Consider the following 25229-nt stretch of genomic DNA (forward strand, 5'->3'; position numbering starts at 1 on the left):
TTGATTCTGCACCGACGCATCATATGCATCAATAGCAGCGAATGTGCCTACGATAGGTCAACCCTCCCAGGTGGTGAGCGTTCGATAAAAAAATAAATCACTATCAGAAAGCCAGCGATTAGATATCCTGTACGCAGAATATAGTTTCATTCTTTTCAACATTTGGCGATAACAACCAGCGCGATTGAACAGCGTCTTATGCATCAGATAATTAGGAAAAAGCCCTGGAAGTGTTGACTAGTTGATTCACAATGAAAACACTCATCGTGCTTGAGCCACATGAGAAAATGATTCGCTAAAAAATAAATTATTAAAAATCAACAGTTTGCTATTTTTTCTTCTTTACTTCTTTTTTTTAAATTTTCTTCTTATTTCTTTTTTATTCTTTAATAGACTTTGTAACCTTCTCTAAGCGTAACTTCTCCGATTCACCAAGTTTCCCTTCTGTCGAATTTATTTCCCTCGTTGAACCAGAGTAACTTATTTACTCGTTAATTGCGCTTTCTTTAAAAAAGTTTAGAATCATTTTCTTTGTATGTAACTGCGTCTGTAATTCAATTTACGTCTCGTCGATTAAGAAAGCTACAAATTGAAATCGGCTTCCCTCTTGCGTCTTCCGTTAATTGTATAACATGATTTACTTCTTAATATATATATATACGTATATATACGATTAAATGTTGCGACTATAGAGTAATAATATAATAGTAGTACGTTCGTTATTGTTTTTCTTCCGTTTTCGTCTTTTATTATTGTAGCAGCTATAGCAGAATTGCAGAAAGAATAGACCTTAATAGGTCTAGCCAAAATTCATCTTCAGTTATCATAAAATAACTCCAAGTTCCTTTAACAAGTAAATATTATATATAAAATGTAAAGTGAAGATTATATTACTGAAAATTTACTGATAAACTTCCCCAATTTCTAAAACTAGCATCATTGGATCAGAGATAATGACAATAGTTGGGTTATAATCTATAATCCAATGGTACCAATCACGCTATTTAATGTTTTATTCTCATTCAGTTACAGCAATATGAGAATATTAATATGATACTAATAGAATAAATAAAATAGAAATAATGACATCAGAGACCATCTCAAAGCCTATTCTTCTTGCAATCTTGATATAATTACACTTGGAACGCTTATTATCAGTGTAAAAAAGTCATGGACGTATATAGCTTCTGCGATAGAATATGATTGACATATTTCCAACAACGAATATTCCTCTTTCTCTTACATTTCTACCATCTCAACATCTGCCAACAACAAACTACACTTAATTCACGGTACTTGTCTATGTGTGTCACGCTATTCTCAGTACGGCTCTAATAAATACTTATTAGCTATCGTTTACACGAGTCGCTACAGACTAAAACTCGGTATCTCATATTTTGGCACGAATTTTACAATTTTGCTTTCAGCCACTTTCAATCACATCCTCATTTCTTTTTGATTTTATGCGGACAGCGGTTTTTGATCAGCTTTTGGGACTGCGTGTCAGTCCAAGGAGAAGGAGGAGCGGGATTGACAGTCATGGAGAAACGATTCACCCTAATTCGTCTAAGATAAAATGCAGTGCTTACATACTAAGTACTAAATACGTAGAAAAAGAAGGCTCTTCTACAAAAGTTGAGCTAACACAGCTATCATAAGCAGACTGTGGATACCTATACATTTATGGAAAAAGACACAAAAATTTGCTGGATGTATATTATATAAAATATTCAAAGTAAAGTACTTCTTATAGTATTTCATAGATAAAATCTACATTTTGGTTTCATTACTTTACATTTATAAGAATGTGAATGTGTATTGATATCCACAATCCAACCATAAGACTTTGTTAATTAAGTACATGCATTTATCAGTTCAAAGCATTTCTAAAATAATTGTCTTTTAAAATTATGTTTTTCCTACTTGTTTTCATGGTCACTGTATACTTGATGAAAATAATAGGCTTAAAATTCTAAATGACACCTTAAATTTCATTTAATATAAGATAATTCATCTACTTATTTGATGTTTTAGAAACACTCTGTACACAGAATACTAATAGAACAATACTGAAAGCGTAGAATTATTTTCGCATAAATAGTTGCGATAAATAATTAAAATGGTCAAGAATATCAACAGGATTATCCACGCGAATGAATTTTGTAAAAATATAAAAAAGGATCGCACAGTGTGCGCTGAAGAGATCAGAAATTTTGTTAAATAGAAACATGTCTCATGTAAGTTTTTCCGACTAGTTCGAATTTGTTCGTGCGCCATATTTGTTCGTGTAAAATCGTGCTTTCACGCGTACGCACACACTCGCGTTTATACTCTATTTCTAAGACTGAAAAATCTGACGTTTAACATTCTTCTTCTCCTATCTTTGGCAAATATACTTATCTAAATATTCGCGTGTGCACGAAGTGGAAATGGAGGATCACAGAATCGCGATAAACCGGTAATTGCTTTGCCATCAGACAGTAAAAGCTCTATACTTCAAATATAACATCCCAAAAAATTTTATAAAATCAAAGTTTGTAAGTTTTTTTTATCTAAAAAGGTGCACCTGTGAAGATTCAACCACGTCATTTTGTCTTCTTTCATATTTGTTAAAAAAATGGTTGTAATCCCAATATGGCAACTTGGGAACATATTAGAAGCCAAATTGGTATGTTTCTGTTTACAGTTATAGAGTTATAGAGAGTTAATATTATAGAGAGATTGAATCGCTCTATTTTCTTCGATATTTCAACAGAGACATTAGATTCACAATTTCTGTTGCTAGATTCATTAAACATGGCAATGAATAACAGAGAAACCTAACCTCTAAGCAGGTCCTTTTCAATAATATGCAACTTTCAATCCAGTACACACTATTATACTTTGAGTTTATAAAATATTTTCTGTATTTTTTGTTTCTTTCTCTGACACACTCATTCACATATACACGTACGCACACCTATTCACATATATTCTCAACACGTATAATTCGAACGTTCTTTGTTTCGAAAATATTAAATATTCTCGTTATCAAAATAAAATATAAATCGGCAATAACGTTGTGTGACTAGACGGATGTTCTCGCTGGCAAATTACATAGGAAACATTGATCGCTTCTCTCCTTCCTCCTCCTCTTTCTCTTTCGCTTTTTTTCTTTATTTCGCGTATACGAGATAATCGGTATTATTGCTTCCCCCGGGTCCATGCCACCTCCTTTATCACAACTGTGCACAGAAAGCTTTCCTCCAGTTCAAGAGAGGTCACTTCATCGATCAGGGGCGGTAAAGCCAGTTTTCTATATTTGTTTCTGTAGTATCCATAAATGTAATGATACTGATAGAAAACAAAACTTAAGATTAATCCTTTCACAGGATTAATTAATTAGATAAAAAAAGAGAAACTTTTTCAAACACAGTGCAAAGAAAGAATCGGTTCAGAACTGATGTAGAACTGGCCTAACTGCTCTAAGTCCGTATGATCCTATTTCGTCTCAAATTACTTGTTGTGTCACAAAAAGTTGTAAGTTTTAATCATTGATTAACTTTACGATTTCACCGTATCATTTTCAACTACTACAATATATTTGGCAGCTTGCTTAACTGGGCTTTGGGCTACAACAGTTAAAAAGTTAATTAAGTCACTACCCCAGTCGATTGCAGAGCTCTCACTATACGTGTTCTTGCACATGCTACTCCCAAAGCATCTTCTTTCTCCTTCTTACCCCTATATCTTTAACTTCTATAAAATATTGACGTTCGATTTCTTCTGTTTTTTTTTTTTTTTATACGTTTAAACAAAAATTTGTAGAATGATTATTATGGATCCTTCATGCTGTAGAGTTAAATACGAAGACTCTAGATGGTTTCCTGAAAGATGTTCATCTTTGAGAAGATTCACACTGTACGTCAGGTGGTTGCATGGTCAAGTAGCAGGGCTGAGTGTCACGGAAATGCGATCTGACGAGAAGACCTAGGCCTAGAAGGACCACAGGAAGACCCAGCAGAGCGCAGATTAACTCTCCCGTCACTCCGGGAGACCATGTGATGAAACCTGTTTAAATTCTTCGTTTGAGTAAATTGAGTTTTGTAAAGTAAGCGATTTTAGTGTGTCTCAAAAGCGTAATCAAGATCCGAGTTACGAATGTGATTTACGAATCACATATATAATCACTTCAAATGAGACAATAATTCCTACAGCTTGTCATAGTTTTCTGGTGATTATTTAGGTTTCTAATTTTTCCTAAGTATCTCAATCCTTATGAGCAAAGATATACATGGTTAATTAATTAGAGGCTTTTTACTCACGGCCGTGAACATCCATTTTATAGATGCTCCACCAGATTACAGACAATGGAAGGGACACAGTGGCGGTAGCAACGGTGAAGACAGCGCTCTCACTTATAGACAAGAAGTTCAGTACAGAAATTGAGAAGATGATATACGCTATTAAGAAGATCCAGCCACGAGTAGAAATATTTGAGCAGTTGTCGCTGTTTTTGAAGTGACACGTGAGTCCATGCTCCACCACGCGGTATAGTTCCGCTGGAGATAATCCCTGGAACAGGAAAAGTACAACTCCATTTACTGGAATGAAATTTTAACTAGTACTTGACTAAATCGATCAAATGAATAAATCTTGTCTATTGAATCCCAGTTATCTGAACATGAATTTCTACTATGAATGAAAAATTATAGATAATGGGGAGAATCATTAAATTCCTATGTACTATTAGATTCTTGTAGGTAAAGTGATTGAATTTTTAATAAAACTTTCAACGTTATGTCTACTGAGTAAATAGAATCCCACCATAATTTTAAATGTAAATTGGTTTAATTAACTTACTCTGCCTATTCCTGGCAACGTGTCGATCCAGGACATCGATAAAATGGCGAAGAACGCGATTAAGTGAATGTAGAAGAGAGTTTCGAGGATTGGAGGTTTTGGAATATGTTTTGGTTTTATGGTGGGGTCAGGATCTGTCACGTGGAGCAATCTACCTCCCTCTTCTTCAGAACCTCGTCGACGGATGTCTCGTGACGATACCAATCTTGATACTGTATAAAGGAAAGAGTTTTGTTGGCTCGCCATTATTTGACACATATTCTGTTGCTGGAACATAAAAAACATTATCTTTTTTTGTACAATTGCCTATTTTTATGACAGAATAAAATAATTTATAAAATTAATACGGAATCTGTATTCTCCATAGAATACACTTCATCATAGAATATTAAATTTTCTTGGTAAATCTTTTATTTTTATGTGACGGTATACGTATATTTATTTTTTAATAATTGTTCTTAAATCCTAGTGATTATATACACGAGATAAAATGTCGTCCACAATATTCTTCTCGATTCATTTTTAAGCTCTCACCTCAGTGGTATAATGGCCCTCGAGCAAAGTGAAGAACATAGCGAAAGCGGCTAGTGCACCGACATAAACGAACGTCCAAATGGCCTTCACGCCCCAAGATCCTCTCATAGTTGTGGTATGACCCGAAACTTCCTGTCCTCTACATCGAAATTGATCACAGAGGCCATAATCAACGCTTATGAAGAGACCCACAATTATCGTAGTGCTTGAGAAGATCCTCTGCAAGCTCATCACTATAACAATTGATTATTTTTCATTTTCTTTTTATAAGAATGACAAAATGTGGAATCTTACTTTTGCGACAAAAGAAGAAATAGTAGACCAGGGAAAAGACAAGAGTAATGCCTTTTATGGGATCTTGTAGATGACAGAGGACCCTGTCCTGGTCCAAGCAAAGCGTGATCACTATGCCAGAGAGAGCATAAATGAGACTGATTTTGAGCAGAGCACAACGAGGGATCTTGATTCGCATGCTGTTTGGAATCAGAGCAGGTGGTGGAGATACTCTTCCCGCGATGAAACATATTATGCCCAGGATGAAGGCAGAGCAGAAGGCAGTGAAGAGAAGTCCTAAAATTGGTACAAAGAGGTTTTATTTTACATTTTTTATTTATTCCTTCACGTAGAATCACTATCTTCTCGTTTATAACCTACATAATAGGAAAATTCTCTGTAGGATCGTAATGGAATCCCATAGCAAACAATCCTAATCGATACTACAAACTTCTTATATCAATATCATACCAATTGTGTAAATACGTATACACAGAACGTACGGTTTGAAAAAGACGAATGTGTTGGCGCGACAAGGAAGGATAAAAGCAGAATAAAATCGCCTACGCGAAGGAACTAGAATTAGCATTATCCATTCGTTTCCGGGATACCTGTGTAAGCGTTGGACACGTAGCTGACGCTCTCGAGATAAAGGGGATAGGTGATAATCAAAAAGGTAATGGACACGACGACGGTCAGAAGGGTTGCGACGAAGCTGAATTTTTGCCAGGCCACCCTGTCCGTGTCGAACAGCTTATCAGTGACCTGATAAGCGACATATGGCGAGTCGTCGGTGTCGGTGTACTCCTCGATCTCAACGTCGCTTCCTGTGCACCGCAGCTCCTCCTGTTCTTCGTCGTCGACCACCGTCGAAACACAACTCGCCAGGCCCGCCAGTTTTGCAGTTTATTTTGTTCACCTCTCTGAAAAATATTGTTAAGACGTGCTATTATTAATCATCAATTAAATGCAATACAGATAAAATAGTTGATTGATAATTTTCTCTTGCAACGCAAGGCTATGTTATTTAACTAATTCTTCATTTACTGCTTATTTTTTGTTACATATTTTATAATATATGATACATAATATACATATTATATAACATATATTATAATAATCTGACCCATATTATAGCAATTGAGGATTGACGCAACCGAGAAATGAAAAAACGAAGCGAAGAACTTAGTGCTAAGTTCTAAAGACATGAATTTAAAGCGCAAACGTAGTACTGTATTTTGTGTACGTGGACTTTAGTCAACTAGAATTGAACAAAAGAACAGTACATCTGAACGCAACACGAAACTACAAACAAGCGTAGTACTAAGTACGTGCATGACCTGTAAACTATTCCTGGAAGAAAAAACACAATACAATATTTACAATTCATCCAATGTACACTAAGATCGATCGTCATTTGCAAGGGTGAGCTTTTTTCTCGCAGCAACGTAACTCACGCAAAACGATTCAGTTGAGTTCAGGTCGATTTGTTTTTTATCCCCGACATTTTTCCTTTTCGTCCTTGCAATGGTGCACAATTAACGAGCACGTTGCATGCACGCGCCGTTCCTCTACATACGCTTTTCACCGTGCAGAGATTAGATAACCGGTCTTTCCGTTATCGGCTCACCGGAATCGGAGAATTTCGTGCCCGGTTCTCCTGTATGGAAATCTGTATGCGAATGCAAACAGAGAATGGTTGGGTGGCTAGTTGGGAAGTGACGAGCATAGTAACGTTAATTCCCTTTTTTATAATGCTTTAACTTTTTATTTAAAGTGGAATTTGATTAAAACAGAAGGTTTTTATAGGTATATCTTAACCTACAATTAGATTGCAACGATGCATTAAAAAACTGAATAAGTCGAAAATGATGGCTAGATTATAAGAAATATAGTCGTAGCTAAAATGACGAGTTAACTCGCGTTGCTGCCGATGGCCACTGATATAGTGTTACGTCTTTCTACGATCTATGACTGATTGTTGTCGACGTAATATTACGTCTTCCTGTAAATTACAGCTGGTTACCACTGACGTAATATTACGCTTTTTTTATAAACTACATTTGGTTACCACTGACGTAATATTACGCTTTTTTTATAAACTACATTTGGTTACCACTGACGTAATATTACGCCTTTTTTTAAACTACACCTGGTTACCACTGACGTAATATTACGTCTTTTTTTTAAAAACTACATCTGGTTACCACTGACGTAATATTACGCTTTTTTTATAAACTACATTTGGTTACCACTGATGTAATATTACGCCTTTTTTTAAACTACACCTGGTTACCACTGACGTAATATTACGTCTTTTTTTTAAACTACATCTGGTTACCACTGACGTAATATTACGTTTCTTTATAGACCATAGCTGCTTACTATTCACGTAATATTACGTCTTTGTATAAACTACAGCCGATTACTAGTGACGTAATAGTACGTTCTTTCACAATCACAAAAAAGACGACTAAAAATGCAATATCGACTATCTTTGAATATCTTGTGTTTAGTACTGTTATATAAATGATGCACATATATATTATATCTTTTATTTGACGAAATATTAATTGTAGAACAGATAGAAGAGAAAGATCGGTAATCAAATTTAATCAAACTTCGAAACAAGTATTAAATTACGAAGCTTTAATTTTCAGCGGGCAGGCTGGATTTAATAAATGCAGTAAATGTATTTTAGGAATGAAATGCATCTTTCCTTCTATTAAAGTATCTATACGTTCGCCGTCTTTCTTGCCAGTTTTGGAGAAGTGTTGATAAAACTTTTAGAATTAATGAAAGCCCTCCGTAAAGAGAAGTTATTTAATTCAGAAAATATTTAACTGTGCGTGTGTATGTGTCCGCGCGCGCGCGCGTGTCTGTGTGTGTATGTATGAAAACGTTCAAGTGACCGAATTTAATTAAACTGATATAACTAAATTAATTAGATCGAAAGAGTTTCTCCAGTTGAACATAAATGAAGTGTCCATTCCAATTTATAAAACGTCGTTATTTACGTGCAAGTTCTATCATATCTGTGTACAAAGTTTTGTTGCTTCCTCCTTGTAAAAGCTCTGACATTTTTAAAGCGCATGAATTTCATTAGAAAATGTGTTGTAGCTCGCGTAATAATTTTTGTCACGAGTAATTGAAAAACTCGGTGAGAAAGTAATGTAAAAAAATGAGAGTACATTTTGTTCTAAAAAGAAGAAAAGAATTAGAGTGGAGGCTACATAAGACATACATACTTATCTAGGGAATTTTCTTACAGATACCATAAAACTTTGTGAATACGTGCTCTACATACTAAATGTAGTCATTTTTTAAACTGCTTTAGTAATGTTTAATTCAACATCTGCTAACGCTTTCAGTAATTTTTAATTCCATGTGGGTATATATATTTGATCCCCGGTAACTGTATTATAATAATCTTTCGTCGACTCTGTATTTTAATACTTGAACAAGCGTACAGATTATTTCCCAAATCAGTGAACGTTCCCTAAATTGAAAATTTTACTGATATCACTTGTCATACGATCAAAAAATTCCCCACATCAGTCCAGTACTGGTACACAGATTATTTCTATCTATTTTCTAAGTGAGCGAACTTTTCCCAAATTGAAAATTTTATCGCTACCATTTTTCATACGATCAAACATTTCCCTATATCGATACAAATCCGACATAGATGCTGCAAAGCAGGAAACCAATTAATATGTATCGTGTCGCGACATGTCAGATTTTTCCCCTAGGATCGCGCAGCCGATAAAGCGTAAAATCCTGTCGGAAGCAGATTCCTTTCACTGTTCGACCGGCAGATGTCACAAAGCAAATTCCATTCCGCAACGATGGAGTTAACGGTTCGCTATTTCTGGGCTCGAAATAATATCGATCTCCGCGATAACGGACCAATTTGTACAAGTTATCTAACTCAATGCAATAGATAGAAAAAAAAAATATATATAAAATCGGAAAATCGACAGAGAACGGATTAACTTCGCCCTGAGAAGCTTTCTGATACAATCGCAAAATAAAGCAGATATCTAAGTGATCTCATTTAACCGAGACACCTTGTATATGAACAAACACGGTTTCATACTCTCTCTCTCTCTCTTTTTATTCCCAATTTTTCGGCACAGTCAACCGAGAGGCTTTTCAACGGCGATCGCTTTTTACAAGAGATCGATTAACTTTTACTTATTATGTTCTTAAACGTGTACACGCGAGGCCTACGTGCATTCGCTGGCCCGATTTCGTATAAGCTTACTTGCGAGATTTTACCGTAAACTAATCCGTGTCGCTCACCGCGTATTCTAAGGGAAAACCTACTACTACCCTACCTTCGTAGATCGTATGATGAGGCGTTGGATCTATCCTGAAGAAGGTACAGAAGGTCTAGGTAAAGAATTCTTCGACTCATAACCTTTTTTCTTTAGCACTTTAGACTTTTTATTTTGACACAGCGCAATCGACGTTCTTCGTGAGTCAATGAGAATATGTTCGAATGATTTCGATGAACTCACGAACAAATACCTTGGCTTATAAGACTTTCTTACCCGGTCGGTAATAGTCGATCGCGACACGAATCGAATGGAGAACTTCAATGGGTTCCTTCGGTAAGAATACGGCTTTGTTGGCTTATCGGTAGCTTATCTAGCTATCCCTTTCTCTCTTGATCTCTTCATCTCTTTATTTGCGCGAACAGCTCGGCGTTGAAGCATTTATAGCTTTATAGCCATCGATGATCGACGGTGTCGTTATATAGCGAATGAAAACTCGTAAGGATTCACAAGATCGCTGGATCTTAATAAGAATACGAACAACTACGTTTAGTACTTTCTGTAGTATTTACTACTTTGGAATGTGTATTACTAAATGGAATATGTATTTTGCAATATTATGTGCAATTATTATAATTCAAATTTCTTGCCACTATGTGATAAAAATTCAAGTTGAAACCAGAAGTGTGTTCCATGAAATACTCGATTAGAAATATTGTACAAAATGTTCGTAATTCGAATTTGTAATCAAAAAGCTAATATTACATGATAAGCATTCAAGTTGTGACCAAGCACGTAGTACTACGTTCCAGTTACTATATACGTTTAGAGTTTTAATTGGATTGTTTCTCTCTTCTGAAAAATATGTAAAATACGGTTAACCGTCATGCGAAACAGAATGGTATTTGGTGGGAAAAAGGCGGCGTTTAAGGGCGGAACAAAAGAATCTAATTACTAGCAACTTCACTCGTCACAAGTGGCTCGAGACAAGACCGTAACTTGGGTCTCTAAAAACAATAGGATAAAGTGTGACGCAAAGCGACCGGATTGAGCTTTCTTTGGGAGTTTAACCTATGTTATTTTTTAATTTTTCACCACCTCGATAATCTAACGAAACGCGACACAGCGGAAAGGAAATAATTGAATAAATTCTACCTGAGCCAAAGACCTTTTTTGTAAAAAAGAAACTTTCAACCGAGAAGAATTAGCATTTAATGCTAATTAGCAATGCAAGAATTAGCAATTCGCATCAAACAATTTAATTTTAGAATTTAATAAATTCTGGAAACAATACTGTTTAATAATATTCTATCAAAATGTTTCACTTATAAAAGCGAAGTTAAAACATTCAATGTCTTCCAGATAATTTATATGTTTTTTAATGAAACATTTTTGGTAATTTCATTTAATAAAGACAACGTAAATTTTAATCATTATAATATAAATTTTAATCATGTATAATCAAGACAAATTTTGTATACATGGCGGAAAATTAAGTTATCTCCTATGAGAAATGTGAAAAGAAAGATTCTAAATTTGAGACTCGGTCGGTAAGATGGCGACAGGATATTGGCATTTTCCAGCCGAAGAATTAACAAACGTTAGGCCACGAAAGTGCGAACCCCGGTGTCGAGGAACTCTCTCGCTCTGAAACGAGACACTTTAGAGAACATTGAGTGTACTCGAGGGATTATATCTCAGTGCATCCTTGTCCAAGATCGGAAAACTTTTCCTTAATACAGCCAGAAACTTCCGACCAATCTCCACAGAATTTATACAACTTTCCTACCGCCAAACAAACTACCCTATAAACTGTTATTTTTCCCCTTCTTCAAATTGACATCGAAATTTATTAGAAAATAAATGGAACAAGATTACAATTTATATTTCAATTTATTGAGAAATAATTTGAAAATGTTTAAAAAATAATTAGAAGTTGCATTATGGGTGTTTGTGTTTTTTTTTATTATCAATAGTGAATCACATTATGTATTTAATTATTCTTTATTATTTGCTATATTTTTTGTTAGGAAACATATCTATGTATAATTTATTTGTTAATTTAATTAACGGCACGTGTTTGTTTATTGCACTATCAGTAAGTGATTTTTATTTATTTGTACTTCGTGCTTATCAATGATATTTGTATTTGCTGTATGGTATTTGCTTCGAACAAATACAATACGAAATACAAATTTTTAATTTCGGTAACATAAAATCAACTGGGAAATATGAAGGGAAATGAATTTTGAAATTTACCAACAATAATAAGGTAATAAATAACTTCTTAATTACAGGAAAACTCCCGTAAACAGTTGCGTTCAAAGCAACAAAGAACGCCAATAAGCTGCACGTCTACAGCCAATATCCAATACAAACTGCCACAACATCTAACCTAACAACATAATTTCGATAAGAGATCGAAAAACCGATAACCTCGAGCTACTAGGTACACCGCTATAATAAAGTATGAACTAGTTTCTGGTCACCTGTCACGAACATTCAAACGTGCTTGCGGAATCGAATAAATCAAAATCATTCGCGAAACTGTTTTGCAGGTTAGAGTTTAACTTGATCGATGGAAAATTTCGAATCGAATTCCATCGAGGCAGGGGAAAAAGGTGAAAAAAGAATTTCACGAAATAATGGCTTATGAACGAACTCTATATACGTGTTGGTATTGCGACTTACCTTCGAAACCTAACCTGACACCGCCCAGTGTCACACCAAAGCTGCTTCGAATCCTTCGGGAACTATCCTGTTCCTGTGGACGCTGTGCCCACTGGGGATTCACATTCGTAAAACGTCAGGAAACTCGATGGGTTTCACGAAAGCCGCGAACCACACGAAAAACCAGAAAAAACCACAACTTCGTCCCATTGTGAGACGACAACTGGCTTCGATGCGGGCTCCGTCCGCTGGCGCGCAGTACTGTCGCTAGGCGCTTGGAGACCACCGCCCTCTGTGCACGAAAATCGTTTCATTTGAATTTAGAAATATAGTGTGTTTCGGTAATCGTGGTATAATCGGTAAGAGGGTGATTCTACGTGAACAGATAAGTTGAAAATATAGTATAACATTTTTTCATACGACGTTCCGTTTTCAAGAAAATAGAGTTTGAACATCTTTTAAGTAGAAATAGAAAAAGTAGAAAGAATTTTTTCTTATACGGCACTTTAAATCATCTCCTTGCTAATTTTAGCACAATTATTAGAGCATCCCGTATATTGTTAATATTTACTAATTGAATGTAGTATAGATATTATAAGAAAGAATAGTATTTTTTATATTTTTAAACGTCTATTTTCTATATTTCATTATAATTTAGATATTTTTTGGCAGCGTTGTAATTGCTTTTGTAAGAACTTGCCTCTTTTTAGAAATAAATTCTGTGAAATTTTTAAACATTCCTTTGTGAAAGCTGGACAATGTGTTTAATTTTTGATGAACGAATAAAATTGAAAATTTGATTTATAATCCAATATTTCCTTTTTCACCGAAATATTTTTGTTAAAAGTGAAGCACTTTATGATTACATTAATTGCATTGTACATTGTTCTCCAGCAGTAGCATTTTATAAAATTTACAATAAATAATCCTTTTGGAAATTTCATCAAATGAAATAATTTGTTAAAAATATCTTTCTTCGTGGTATTATATATATTTTTAAATATAAAACTGTTGTAATAACACGTCTTTAAATATTTCAAAGTTGACTGTGCAATAAATCACCATAGGAGAGAACGGTCCTGGTATCACGCATGCGCAATGGATGTAATTGTAACTGGCGTAGATAAAGCGGGGGATATGTTTTACTCTTCGTCGAATTAATCGTGAAAATTATGAATTGTTAATTGCAGCTTGACGAATGTCGCCTGCAGATCTTCTTTCGTTTCCAAGTAATTGTTTCGTATGTCTGTGTTAATAACTCGTTGCGAAGACGGAAAAATGAATGATCTCATCGACGACAGGAGAATTCAATTACGCGCTCTGAAAATTCGTATCGCTGCGTATTCAATTGAAAACTGATTAATCCAGATGAAAAAGTATTTCTGATTGTATCTCGCGAATTTCTAGCATTGTACAATTCGATATGAGATTAATTAATCCAGATAAATTGCTCTTCTCGTATGGTGAGAAAAATGATTATTTTAGAAACGAGATTCATTCGCAAATTTTGAAGATTCTAACCTAACCTTCGCAAATTTGGTATTGCAAATGACATCCAGAAACGGGAACTGAAAAGAGGCAATTATTTAGTTTTAATAATCGTCATCTACAGATAAAGACGCATTTGGCGGGAAAAGCCGTTATTTTTAAATTTTCCAGTTTACCATCAGATTTTCACGAATTTGAGATCTTAGACATCACGAAGCAACGAGGATACAATTTCTCCCGACTCTCTGTCATTTTCAAGGAAAGTCGTGAGACACAGGGTATAGGGTGATTTTGGCACTGGCTTTAAAATTCTATTCGGGACTTAGACAAAGCGGAATTTGAAACAGTATTCCCACGGTGATCAAAGAGATGCAAGAATAATGTCGATTGTAAACTTCGCCAATTGCAGAGCTTCTCAAAGTTTCGCAGCACAGTCGTGAGAAAGGGCAATTTCGGTAACCAGATACTCACGTTTCAATGAAACCTGGCTGAATTATGAACAACTCTCTGACATATCCGTTTTAATCCCCTTACATTTGAAACTACTCCATCTCCAAATTTGAAACTCAAACCTAACCTCGCTCTTTTTTTTATCGAGAAATCAAACTGTTTTTATTAAAACTCCCCACTGTAATTTAACTTGAACTTTCAATTTTCAAGGATATTACACATATTTGGAGTCTTGAGTATGTCCTGAACGATCGCCGATGAAAAGGAAAGGTAGAAAAACGAAATAGTACGTTTGTAGAAGTACAGTCTGCGATTAGGAGGAGAAGCCTCCAAAGCCGAGGAACAGAGAGAGAGAGAGAGAGCGTATGAAATTGGAGCGTAGCAATCAGAAATGGGATGTTCATTGAATTCGGCCGGTAAAGGGGAAAGAGTAAACCACGACAAGGAGCACAACACACATTGTGAACCAAACCCTGAGGGGAATCGATAAGAACTGGGTTAATACGATCAGCTAAAGCAGCAGACTCCTTTAACCTGGCTATTATATTTAGAATCGACCATATGGCCAAATGTGGTAAACAACCCCATGGGGCATGCATTTTAGTTCATTCCCTTTGAACAGAATCGCTTTCGTCGCATTATTCCGTCTTGTGGTTTGTCTTTCTGTGAATCTAAGTGATTTTTAGAATTCTCCATCTAAGATCTGCCAATTCCTTACTGGAATTCCTGCGAAAGCTTAATCCACAAAGAAACCTGCAAACGATTCTCACTTTCATCTAAATTTCTCCCTCTATAACATCCAGACACCAGTACTCAAACCATTCTCCAATCTAAACTACGTTCGTCGTCGTAGCTTTGCTAAAAACCGCAATGCCGAGCAAATCCAAAGCGTAAATCCTTGGTTCCATAGAACTGTATCCCACTCCAACGCAGGAAATAATTGTTTCCACTTAGTTAATAGGCGTCAGTTCAGCGGCCGTACCAAGACGGACGGGTTAATCTTCAGTCGGGGGTTGCGTGTCTCCGGCTCAGGGCTGTAGGCGTGGGACGCACGTCGAGCCCTGCGCACAGTACGCGTACTGAAAGTCGCGCGGAAGCCGCGCCGGAAGGTTTAGTCTGCGCGCGACACTTGTCCGAGACGCGTCGCGCTCCTCTCCACCAGAAAGTGTATCCTCACAACGATTCCTTCGTAGAACCACGAGGAATATTTCAATCGAACTCTCAACAAACCTTTCTTCGTTGATCGATCATGGCTTCACACCTGCACCACGGGACACCGTGCGATAATCCTATGGTGGTCCTCTGATTCTAGGGTTGCTGGCATTCTTGAAACTTTCTAGACCGTTTCAGTGAGGAACAGAGATCTCTGTAGAGATACGGAAATAAGTTGGAGAATTGAGTTTTATTTTTCTAGTTACCTGCTGAATTTTTGCAACTTGCTGTCATCCGAAGAATCCAAGATGCAGGAAGTGAATAATTTCATACTGATTCGCTGAGTTCCAAGAGATCCCGAGCTTCTTGCGATCCTGACAGGGGTCTGATTGTCCGGGGAAACAAAATTTGAAGCTTCTCAGTTCTGCGAATCCTTCGATCATGAATGATCCAGCCGATTCATCGAGGAAGATTCCCAGCGAAGCGTAGGCTTCTGTGAAGAAGAAGATCTGTTAAAGTATCTCTCTTCGATAGTCTTAAGATATATTCAACAAACTGTTACCTATCGATTATTAGCTGCGAAAAATTGTTGTTAGACGAGAAGATTCGTTAAAGAATCGAGTTTGAAGGGTTTAAGAGGAGTCAGACAGTAGCAGATGAGGCCAAGTCCAGGCAAATCTGTTACCAGGCTGAACATTGAGCGTCGAGGGGCCTTGGCTCGCTTAAGCTGTAATTGCCAAGCTGCTGTATGCAATTGGACCGTTTGTTCCTGTCGTGTGTCCGTGATTGATCCACATTCCTCGTCCAGATCATCGCTTTCTTCTCTGCAGGCCAGCATTCCTCACAGTTTTGGCATCCCATTTCGCCAAATGTACATTTGCGCTGAATTTTAACATGATCCTTCGTACCAAGCTCTGCAGAGACTCTTCAAAGGCTCCTTAAGACAAACTAAAATCAAAAGAAAACGCCTCGAAATATCAGTTTTTAGCTTCTGATCGGCTAGAGATATCGATCCTTTGAGTGAACAGGTGTGGAGGTGGAAATTACGAGGAGGATCTCGTGTGAAATCTCGCAAAGGGACTGGAGTCTGAGTTTGGGGAACGGAGCAAGCATTTGGTGAGGTTTCGCAAGGATCTGACAAGAAGGGATAGTGATGAAGCTGGAAAAGAGCGCGGCAGATCGGATGGATCTTCGTGGAAGATTGATCAGTCAGTCTGATAAAACAGAGGAAAAATCGTTGTGAAAGGGGCCTAAGAGTGCCGGGAATCAAAAACGTGTCAAGATCGAGCATCGAGCGAAGGTAAGAATGCTCGAGTTTTATCGTCGATTAGCGTGACGACTCGTTGATCGTCCTTCGCGAGCACGCACTCGTTCTGATCGACGATTATGAGCGCCGCTGACCTGTCAGCTATGTCCATCTGTTTGGTCATAAAAATCGCAGTTAAAAATTCATCGACAGGAATTTACTTTAGCCGGGTCATTTTTGATCCTTCGTGATCCAGTCGCGTTTGACGTTCGTCTTGTTTCAGCCTCTTTACTTTTACACAGTTTACAAATGGATATTTTTAAACCTTTGTGTTAGAGCCTGATGCAATAGCCAGTCGCTAACAAATTTCGTTTCTATTCGATCGGAGATGGAACAAAGTCCCTAGGAAATGTTCGCACGTTTACGTGCAACGATCTAAATATTGCAACTTCGCTCGTTGGTGAATAAATACGATATTACAGAAAACTGTAACAATTTCAAACGAAAATGTCTGTTTTATCGGCTGGACATTTTTTGTGAAGTTACAATCAACTTATTTACAAGTATCGATTTTAGACCTTCTTTCGTCCATCATCGTAAATTCGTTCAACTTGGCCCGTTTAGAAAGAACTCGCACGAAACAAAGTTACTCATCGAAACGGTCCCTGTTATTCAACCGAATCATCGAAATTACGCGAAGAAGAAGCGAGTTTCCTTAAAATGTGGAAAACAGTCCGGAGCATGTTCAGTCGTTTCATTCGGCTCTCTAATACTTCAGCCGGTGCTCTAACCCCGTCACGATTATGTCATCGTTTCAGTTCGCCTCGTCAAAGTTACATAGACCTAGACATGGTTGCAGGGGGGAAAACCCGGTTTTCGCTGCAATTGGCAGTCGGCTATTCGCGTCTGCGATCATAATGGCCCGAATAAGCAGCGGTAGAACGCGTATGCCTTCGTTCTATTATTGGCTTATGATCGACAAGCATAATAACGTCCCTTTCACTACCCTAATTGGTCGATGCTCGTTAAATCCGAGACTCTGTCGTCAACCGTAAAGACAGACTGATTTGAAGCAAACAAGAGACACTGAACATCACAAGGATCATCCTTCGAAAGTGTTGGGATCACTCATCTGTCGTTGACAAGGAATATATTTTAATTAGAAAATTATTATTATTCTCTCCGTGATAATAATCACGGCTACGTATAATAATAGAAAACGTGATTTTGGGTTTAACTTTTACGACCATTTACAAGGTAAACTTATTTATTTGCAGAGGTTTCGACACAGAATTGGCAATTAATAAAAAAAAAAAAGAGTAAAATTGGAGATAAAAATTCACCTGTCCCAAAAATATATCGAACAGGTTCAAACGAATCATATTCGATTTCACATTTACGTTACGTAGCCTGTTGTCAGCGAACATGCCGGGTATATTTTTTTCTTCTTTCTTTTTTCTATATTTTTCCAGTTTTCGATAACGACGATGGCCGCAACGATCGATCCGGTTAGAGGTAATCCCCGCCGTTTGCGATTCTTTTATGGCCTCCGATAATATCTGCAAGTGAATCCGAAGGAATATTAAATTTTCGTTAAAAAGATCGTATTCGACGATGTAAGTTAGACAAATTCTCGAGGACAACCGCAACGATCGCACCATATAGCGATATAGTCGATGGCATCGACGCGTAAAATTACGCGAAGGAAATTCAGAAACGCGCATCGATGTTTCGTTTCGTTTCGTTCCGTGGAAACATTTTCGTGTCTCTAAGCGTTTTAAAGATGAAGCTCACACTCGGCTGCATAGAGCATCCGCTACGCGAAATATGTATACGATATGCAGAGCGTATGCAAGATACAGGAGATATGCATAATGCAAAACGTATGGAATTGTGTTTAAAAGAAACGAAGAGCACAGAATCTACGGCTCGGTTTCATCAGAGAAAAGCGAACGAATTACACGTTTGATCGGTAGGATGCACCGACAGAAACGATTCAGTAGAGGATCCTTGTGATTGCTATAAGCAATACATTCAGGTTTCTCTAACTATTATATACATCTAACTATATGTCATTTAATTTTGATATTTTTACTATCAAAATAATTCATATGAACAATCTTAACCGCGATGATAAAGAAAACAATTTATGTGAACTTTAACTTAAAAGAGAATGTAATACAACCGTAAGAAATAATTTAATGTTGTTAAAGAAGAAAACCAGATACTGAAATATCATTTGAAAATTAATTTCTTACGGTTGTATTACATTCTTTTTTAAAGTTAAAGTTCATATGAATTTTTTACTATCAAAACAATTCATATGAACAATCTTAACCGCGATGATAAAGAAAACAATTTATGTGAACTTTAACTTAAAAGAGAATGTAATACAACCGTAAGAAATAATTTAATGTTATTAAAGAAGAAAACCAGATACTGAGATATCATTTGAAAATTAATTTCCTACGGTTGTATTACATTCTTTTTTAAAGTTAAAGTTCATATGAATTTTTTACTATCAAAACAACTCATATGAACAATCTTAACCGCGATGATAAAGAAAACAATTTATGTGAACTTTAACTTAAAAGAGAATGTAATACAACCGTAAGAAATAATTTAATGTTATTAAAGAAGAAAACCAGATACTGAGATATCATTTGAAAATTAATTTCCTACGGTTGTATTACATTCTTTTTTAAAGTTAAAGTTCATATGAATTTTTTACTATCAAAACAACTCATATGAACAATCTTAACCGCGATGATAAAGAAAACAATTTATGTGAACTTTAACTTAAAAGAGAATGTAATACAACCGTAAGAAATAATTTAATGTTATTAAAGAAGAAAACCAGATACTGAAATATCATTTGAAAATTAATTCCTTACGGTTGTGTTACTTTCTTCTTTGAGTTAAAGTTCATATAAATTTTCTACTATCAAAACAACTCATATGAACAATCTTAACCGCAATGATAAAGAAAACAATTTATGTGAACTTTAACTTAAAAGAGAATGTAATACAACCGTAAGAAATAATTTAATGTTATTAAAGAAGAAAACCAGATACTGAGATATCATTTGAAAATTAATTTCTTACGGTTGTATTACATTCTTTTTTAAAGTTAAAGTTCATATGAATTTTTTACTATCAAAACAACTCATATGAACAATCTTAACCGCGATGATAAAGAAAACAATTTATGTAAACTTTAACTTAAAAGAGAATGTAATACAACCGTAAGAAATAATTTAATGTTATTAAAGAAGAAAACCAGATACTGAGATATCATTTGAAAATTAATTTCCTACGGTTGTATTACATTCTTTTTTAAAGTTAAAGTTCATATGAATTTTTTACTATCAAAACAACTCATATGAACAATCTTAACCGCAATGATAAAGAAAACAATTTATATGAACTTTAACTTAAAAGAGAATGTAATACAACCGTAAGAAATAATTTAATGTTATTAAAGAAGAAAACCAGATACTGAGATATCATTTGAAAATTAATTTCTTACGGTTGTGTTACTTTCTCCTTTGAGTTAAAGTTCATATAAACTGTTTTCTTATATCTTAATTTTAATGCTACAATTAACATTGTATTGCGTTATTATAATATTTCTATTCTATGATTATAGATTACATTGTATTTGTTATATTTAAACGAGGATCCTGCCAACTTATGGTAGCGTATTGCTGTAGGTATGCAGTATTGTTCGGTGTAATGCTATTCATGCACCTGTCAGTCATTAATGCCGCCCCCTTGATCCGGGTTTAATATTTAAGCCCGAAACCGAAACCTTTGTCGACCGTTTCCGGTTCGCGTGATTAGCATAATGTTGACCGCCCGCGCAGAACTGCAGCTTCCTCTGTTCATTGAAGTCTGTTTTCAAGAGTTTTCCACGTTACACGCTGAAGCGAATTCACTTTTACGCTTTCTTACCTTCGCGAATAAATCACCGGGCAAAAATTCTCGTCCCATTAAAATTATGGGGGATTTTTTAATAATTTCGTTACTAATCCTAACTAGACTGCGGATATTCATGCAAATTTATATTTCTACGAATTTAATCGAGCAAATAGAATTCTGTATATGAAATTGATTAATCTACTGAATATTGTCACGTACACTTACCAAATATTGTACTTTAGACATTTCGTATGTTTTTGTGTTAATACATTCAGGTGCCTAGGCATTTTGGTATCTTTAAATTGGTCATAATAGCGTAAACATCCACAGTGTTTTTCTAGAAACAAATCTAAATTTTTGTAGGGTGTATTCAAATTATAGGGAATTTTCTAGTAATTTTGTCATTAAACAAGATTGGACTGCTGATATTCATGCAAATTTATGTTTCTACGAATTTAATCGAGCAAATAGAATTCTGTATATGAAATTGATTAATCTACCGAATATTGTCACGTACACTTACCAAATATTGTACTTTAGACATTTCGTATGTTTTTGCGTATTACGTGCTTTCAGGTGCCTAGGCATTTTGGTATCTTTAAATTGGTCATAATAGCGTAAACATCCACAGTGTTTTTCTAGAAACAAATCTAAATTTTTGTAGGGTGTATTCAAATTATAGGGGATTTTTTAATAATTTCGTTACTAATCCTAACTAGACTGCGGATATTCATGCAAATTTATATTTCTACGAATTTAATCGAGCAAATAGAATTCTGTATATGAAATTGTTTAATCTACTGAATATTATACTAAATATCATTCTTTAAATATTTGATACATCTTCACGTATTATGTGCATTCTATACGTTTTTATATATTTAAATTGCCTATAAATACCTAAGTTAATTATAATAAATACATAACCTAAAAATTGTCTAATGTGCGCAAACAATCCGCAGTGTAATCATAATGTACAGAGAATCAGATTATTCTGTGCAAACTTCGAGATTGAATTTTAAGACTCTGATATTTAGATGACCGAGTTATCCACGTCTGCGTGTGACCATAAAGAAGGCAGGAAAAAGATTAGCGTCAGACGAGTTGATTTTTACGATCGTGTCGAGATGAAAGAGATGATATCGATGTACGAGTCGTTATTCCTTTCGACACGTTGGTTTTCTCAAATCTCATCCGGATTCTTCGAGGATCAGCAGTTACCCAAGAGCTCAGCAAGCTGTCCTATTCCCTCGGATAAACGTCGTTCACTGAATTTCGATCGACTGCGAATGAAATTATAATAACTCGCAAAATTGTAACCTCTCGAGCTATATGTATCAGGAGAAAGCAACAGCAAAAGTAATTTCTAGAAGATTTTTTCCAAAGGAACGCGATAACGTAGATCGAATTATAACATTCGATTTTTACAAATTTTCCGAAGTTTCGTAACTTTCTCCTAATTTTTGTTTCTACATCGGAAAACTTATTCCAAATTTTCCCTACATTGGACAAATATCTCTTTGCAGTCTTATACTTGGGAAATTTTCTTTTCAATTTCCCTGTATTCTAAAAATTTTCCTTCGGAATTTTCGCTATATTTGGAGAAAACAACGATGAAAGCACCTTTCTAGAAAAATTTCACAGAAACAATGACGAAATTCTACTAACTAAAAGTATCGAAATAAATTCCCCAGATATATTTGAAGAAATCAGTGTTAAAGCTACTTCGAAGAATCTGTCGTAAGAACAGTGATAAATTCTGAAGAAGTTTGTACAGAGTAGCAAACAATTTAATGGACCGCCTATAAACTTGCCGCATACTTTTACGGCACGACAATTTCCATAGACTTATCAAACTTTTACTAAGATTTCGCCGAGGGAAGGCTGTTTTTCAAAGTTACGTAAATATTACTAGACGATTGATCGAGACGTCGCGTGACGGTAATTTAGAAGCAGATCGGATCGGCAGTGAGTGAAGAGAACGTTTCTTGTGTCTCGGCCAGTGGAATAGGGCGGCCTTTAATCAGACGACGCGACGCTTCCTCCGCGACCATGAAGGTACCTGCGCTGGTTGTCGTTCGATCTTAATTGGCACTGGTTACGTGAACATGAATAAATAAACACGTGCTACCTGATTCCTCCTATTCTCCGCTTTTCATCACCGTCGTCTACTCTTATCGTAAAAATAACTGAAATACAACCTTCGACAAGATATACCGATAATATAGATTTTTTTCGTATCTCGAACTACTTCAAACTTAATCCATGGCTAATTTAAGCTTTGCAATGTCAAACGTTTTTCTACAAATATACCAATCAGAACTCAATTTTCAGTTTTCTCGTTTCACGAATTAAATCAAACCAGGCCTGAGTCAAATTAACCCTAGTTTCTGTAATTTCTTCTTTTGAGATGACGATGAAAGATAGTTGTACTAATTGAAACGTGATACTCTTTTCTCGTGTTTCAAGCCAGCTGAAACCTAATTTAGTGTAATTACATAGATTTTAGTAAAAAGATAACTGCTGCTTTGGTTATTCATTTGTTAGGCGAGAGAAATGGCATTTGTAGGGACATTTCCTAGTTACCATTCTCATCTAGGGGTCTCCAGGGAAATTACTAACTGTACAGCTAGCATGCACAATTTTGAGGATCGTTATTTGCTATGTTGAATAGCACAAGATACGAGAATTTCGGCCGCCCATTTTCAGTGCTGTCAATTAATCGTATCCTTTGTGAGCCAGTGCAGGTTTGATCGATTCCACCTGCTGCTTTTCCACCGTTCCCCAATCTATACTGCAATTAGGATCGTTGTAACCAAACATAACAACGAGGAAATTAAACTTGTTCATTTTTAGGGGAAGGATCTAGGGACTTTTTTGAAGTTCAAGACGAGGAATATGCGGTGAACGATTTTTGAGCTGTGGAATTCTTTTTCTTAGGTCTCGAACGATAGATATCGAACGATAATCGAAGATATTTAACCATTTCGTTTGGTCTTTAACAATCTCTTTTATAATCAAATCTCGTGTTTTGGACGCAGGGTCGTGTGTAATTGGAGGACAGCGATCAAACGGGTGTACTGATTTGTGCAACACGAGCAGAATATTTTTATTTTTATCGTACGGGTATACAGAGAAATTCGTTGAGGAAATAGCGACACAGAAAAATAATGAATAATCTGTAACGAACACCGAAACGCTTCGATAGGCGATAACAATGAAAACAATCAACCTTGTGCAAACAACTGCACTATTAACGTGATTATGCGAAACATTAAAGTAACGTAGCTTTAACGCTCAAACTACATCATTTCGATGATCATAGCGAGTGAAATTTTGAAAAGATCCCTGCAAAGTTGCTGAAATCAAAATTTTCTAAACAATGACCAACATTCAAGCAATCAAAAACTCGTGAGGAGACTAGTAACATTTTTTAACAACTCCTCATCGTCCCAAAAATTCTCAAACCAAATTCTCAATGATCAAAATCCTAAAACTCGATATTAAAAGGTCAAGAAGAATAGAAAATCGCGTCGTCTTGGATTAACGAAGATGAGGATTGAAGTGTTCAGAGGAAATTGTGGTTTCTAGTAAAATTTGCCAACCCAGACATTGGGTTGCCAGTGTTTGTCGTGGAAAATGATCGAACTAGGGACTTCGTTATACTCTATCGATTATCGTTAACCACTAGCTGAGATTTTCGTGGCGTCATTACCGACCAAAACCGCAATACCTCTGAATTCAGTGTACATACTCACGGGGGCCCAGGATAATTGCAGGCGTGATGACATTCGATTTGTTGCCCTACGGCGACCGGAAGTCGAGTTGCCCTTTCGACTAATTGCCATGGATTCACTGTGATTGCAACTATAACAACGATATATTACTACGTACATGTTGCTAAGGAATATCAATTTACGCGGGTGCATCGATCTGTTCTAATCAATTATCGATGTATTATTAGATCTATGCAAAAGTTCTAGTACTCTTTTCAAGCGTTTGTGTATAGTTACTTTTAATCGATCTAATTTCCCGCCCTTTTTGTGCAATTGTTTAGTTGGTATTGATCTATCTGAAACGCCAACTTCATGATCGATTAGTGACGATCACCATAACCTCAAAAAACAGCAGCGACCACGATACAACGCTAGGAATCTACTTACGTAAAAACAAGTATGCATTTCCATTTAAGAAAATAATGCAATTATTTATTGCACTGCATCACTGCGCTAAAAAGAAATTAAAAAAGAACATGGTCCTACGGATGTATATTTTTGAACCATTCATCTTACTCCTTTGACATTTTTCTATAACTATATATTGGTAACGTATATCATGGAATAGCTGCGTGGGCTACCCTGTATATTATCAAT

The 25229-nt window shown here is 35.9% G+C and overlaps 2 protein-coding genes and 1 long non-coding RNA gene across 4 annotated transcripts in view; 1 reads left to right on the plus strand and 2 right to left on the minus strand.

Moving 5' to 3' along the window:
• Positions 1–3559: 3559 nt before the first annotated feature.
• On the minus strand, positions 3560–8730 carry LOC138188386 (uncharacterized). The gene is made up of 7 exons (XM_069130105.1): positions 8667–8730; positions 6261–6557; positions 5671–5946; positions 5377–5609; positions 4843–5109; positions 4305–4554; positions 3560–4050 (listed from the first exon to the last, which is right to left on the minus strand). Exons 1-7 carry the CDS (start codon positions 8728–8730, stop codon positions 3878–3880), a joined length of 1560 nt encoding a protein of 519 aa, XP_068986206.1. The 3' UTR covers positions 3560–3877.
• Positions 8731–16538: 7808 nt separating this feature from the next.
• LOC138188226 (uncharacterized) overlaps positions 16539–25229 on the minus strand; it is a 123363-nt gene continuing 114672 nt past the window's right edge. Inside the window, exons 1-4 of one of the 2 annotated variants that reach the window (XR_011175427.1) lie at positions 20890–21076; positions 20686–20829; positions 18279–18494; positions 16539–16637 (exon numbers count right to left, since the gene is read on the minus strand). This is a non-coding gene — a long non-coding RNA (uncharacterized LOC138188226). Of the gene's footprint in view, positions 16638–18278; positions 18495–20685; positions 20830–20889; positions 21077–25229 lie in introns of those variants that run through there. The other variant, XR_011175428.1, reaches the window with a different exon arrangement.
• LOC138188224 (adenylate cyclase type 6) overlaps positions 16629–25229 on the plus strand; it is a 93950-nt gene continuing 85349 nt past the window's right edge. The window contains exon 1 of the mRNA XM_069129807.1: positions 16629–16989. The gene's annotated coding sequence lies outside the window, so the exon portion shown is untranslated. The remainder of the gene's footprint in view (positions 16990–25229) is intronic.

This window comes from Bombus flavifrons, chromosome 16, assembly GCF_040668555.2.
Source record: "Bombus flavifrons isolate JBK064 chromosome 16, iyBomFlav1_principal, whole genome shotgun sequence".
In the NCBI taxonomy this organism is placed as follows: domain Eukaryota; kingdom Metazoa; phylum Arthropoda; class Insecta; order Hymenoptera; family Apidae; genus Bombus; species Bombus flavifrons.

What these genes read in the sequence shown, in the direction of transcription:
- LOC138188386 (XM_069130105.1), bottom strand. Translation starts at nt 8,730, where the DNA reads ATGTCAGAGCTTTTACAAGGAGGAAGCAACAAAACTTTGTACACAGAT. An exon ending in CGTGTCCAACGCTTACACAG is followed by an intron (nt 5,947 to 6,260) that starts GTATCCCGGAAA and finishes TACCAATTTTAG; the next exon opens with GACTTCTCTTCACTGCCTTC. An exon ending in TAAAATGGATGTTCACGGCC is followed by an intron (nt 4,051 to 4,304) that starts GTGAGTAAAAAG and finishes GAATTTAAACAG; the next exon opens with GTTTCATCACATGGTCTCCC.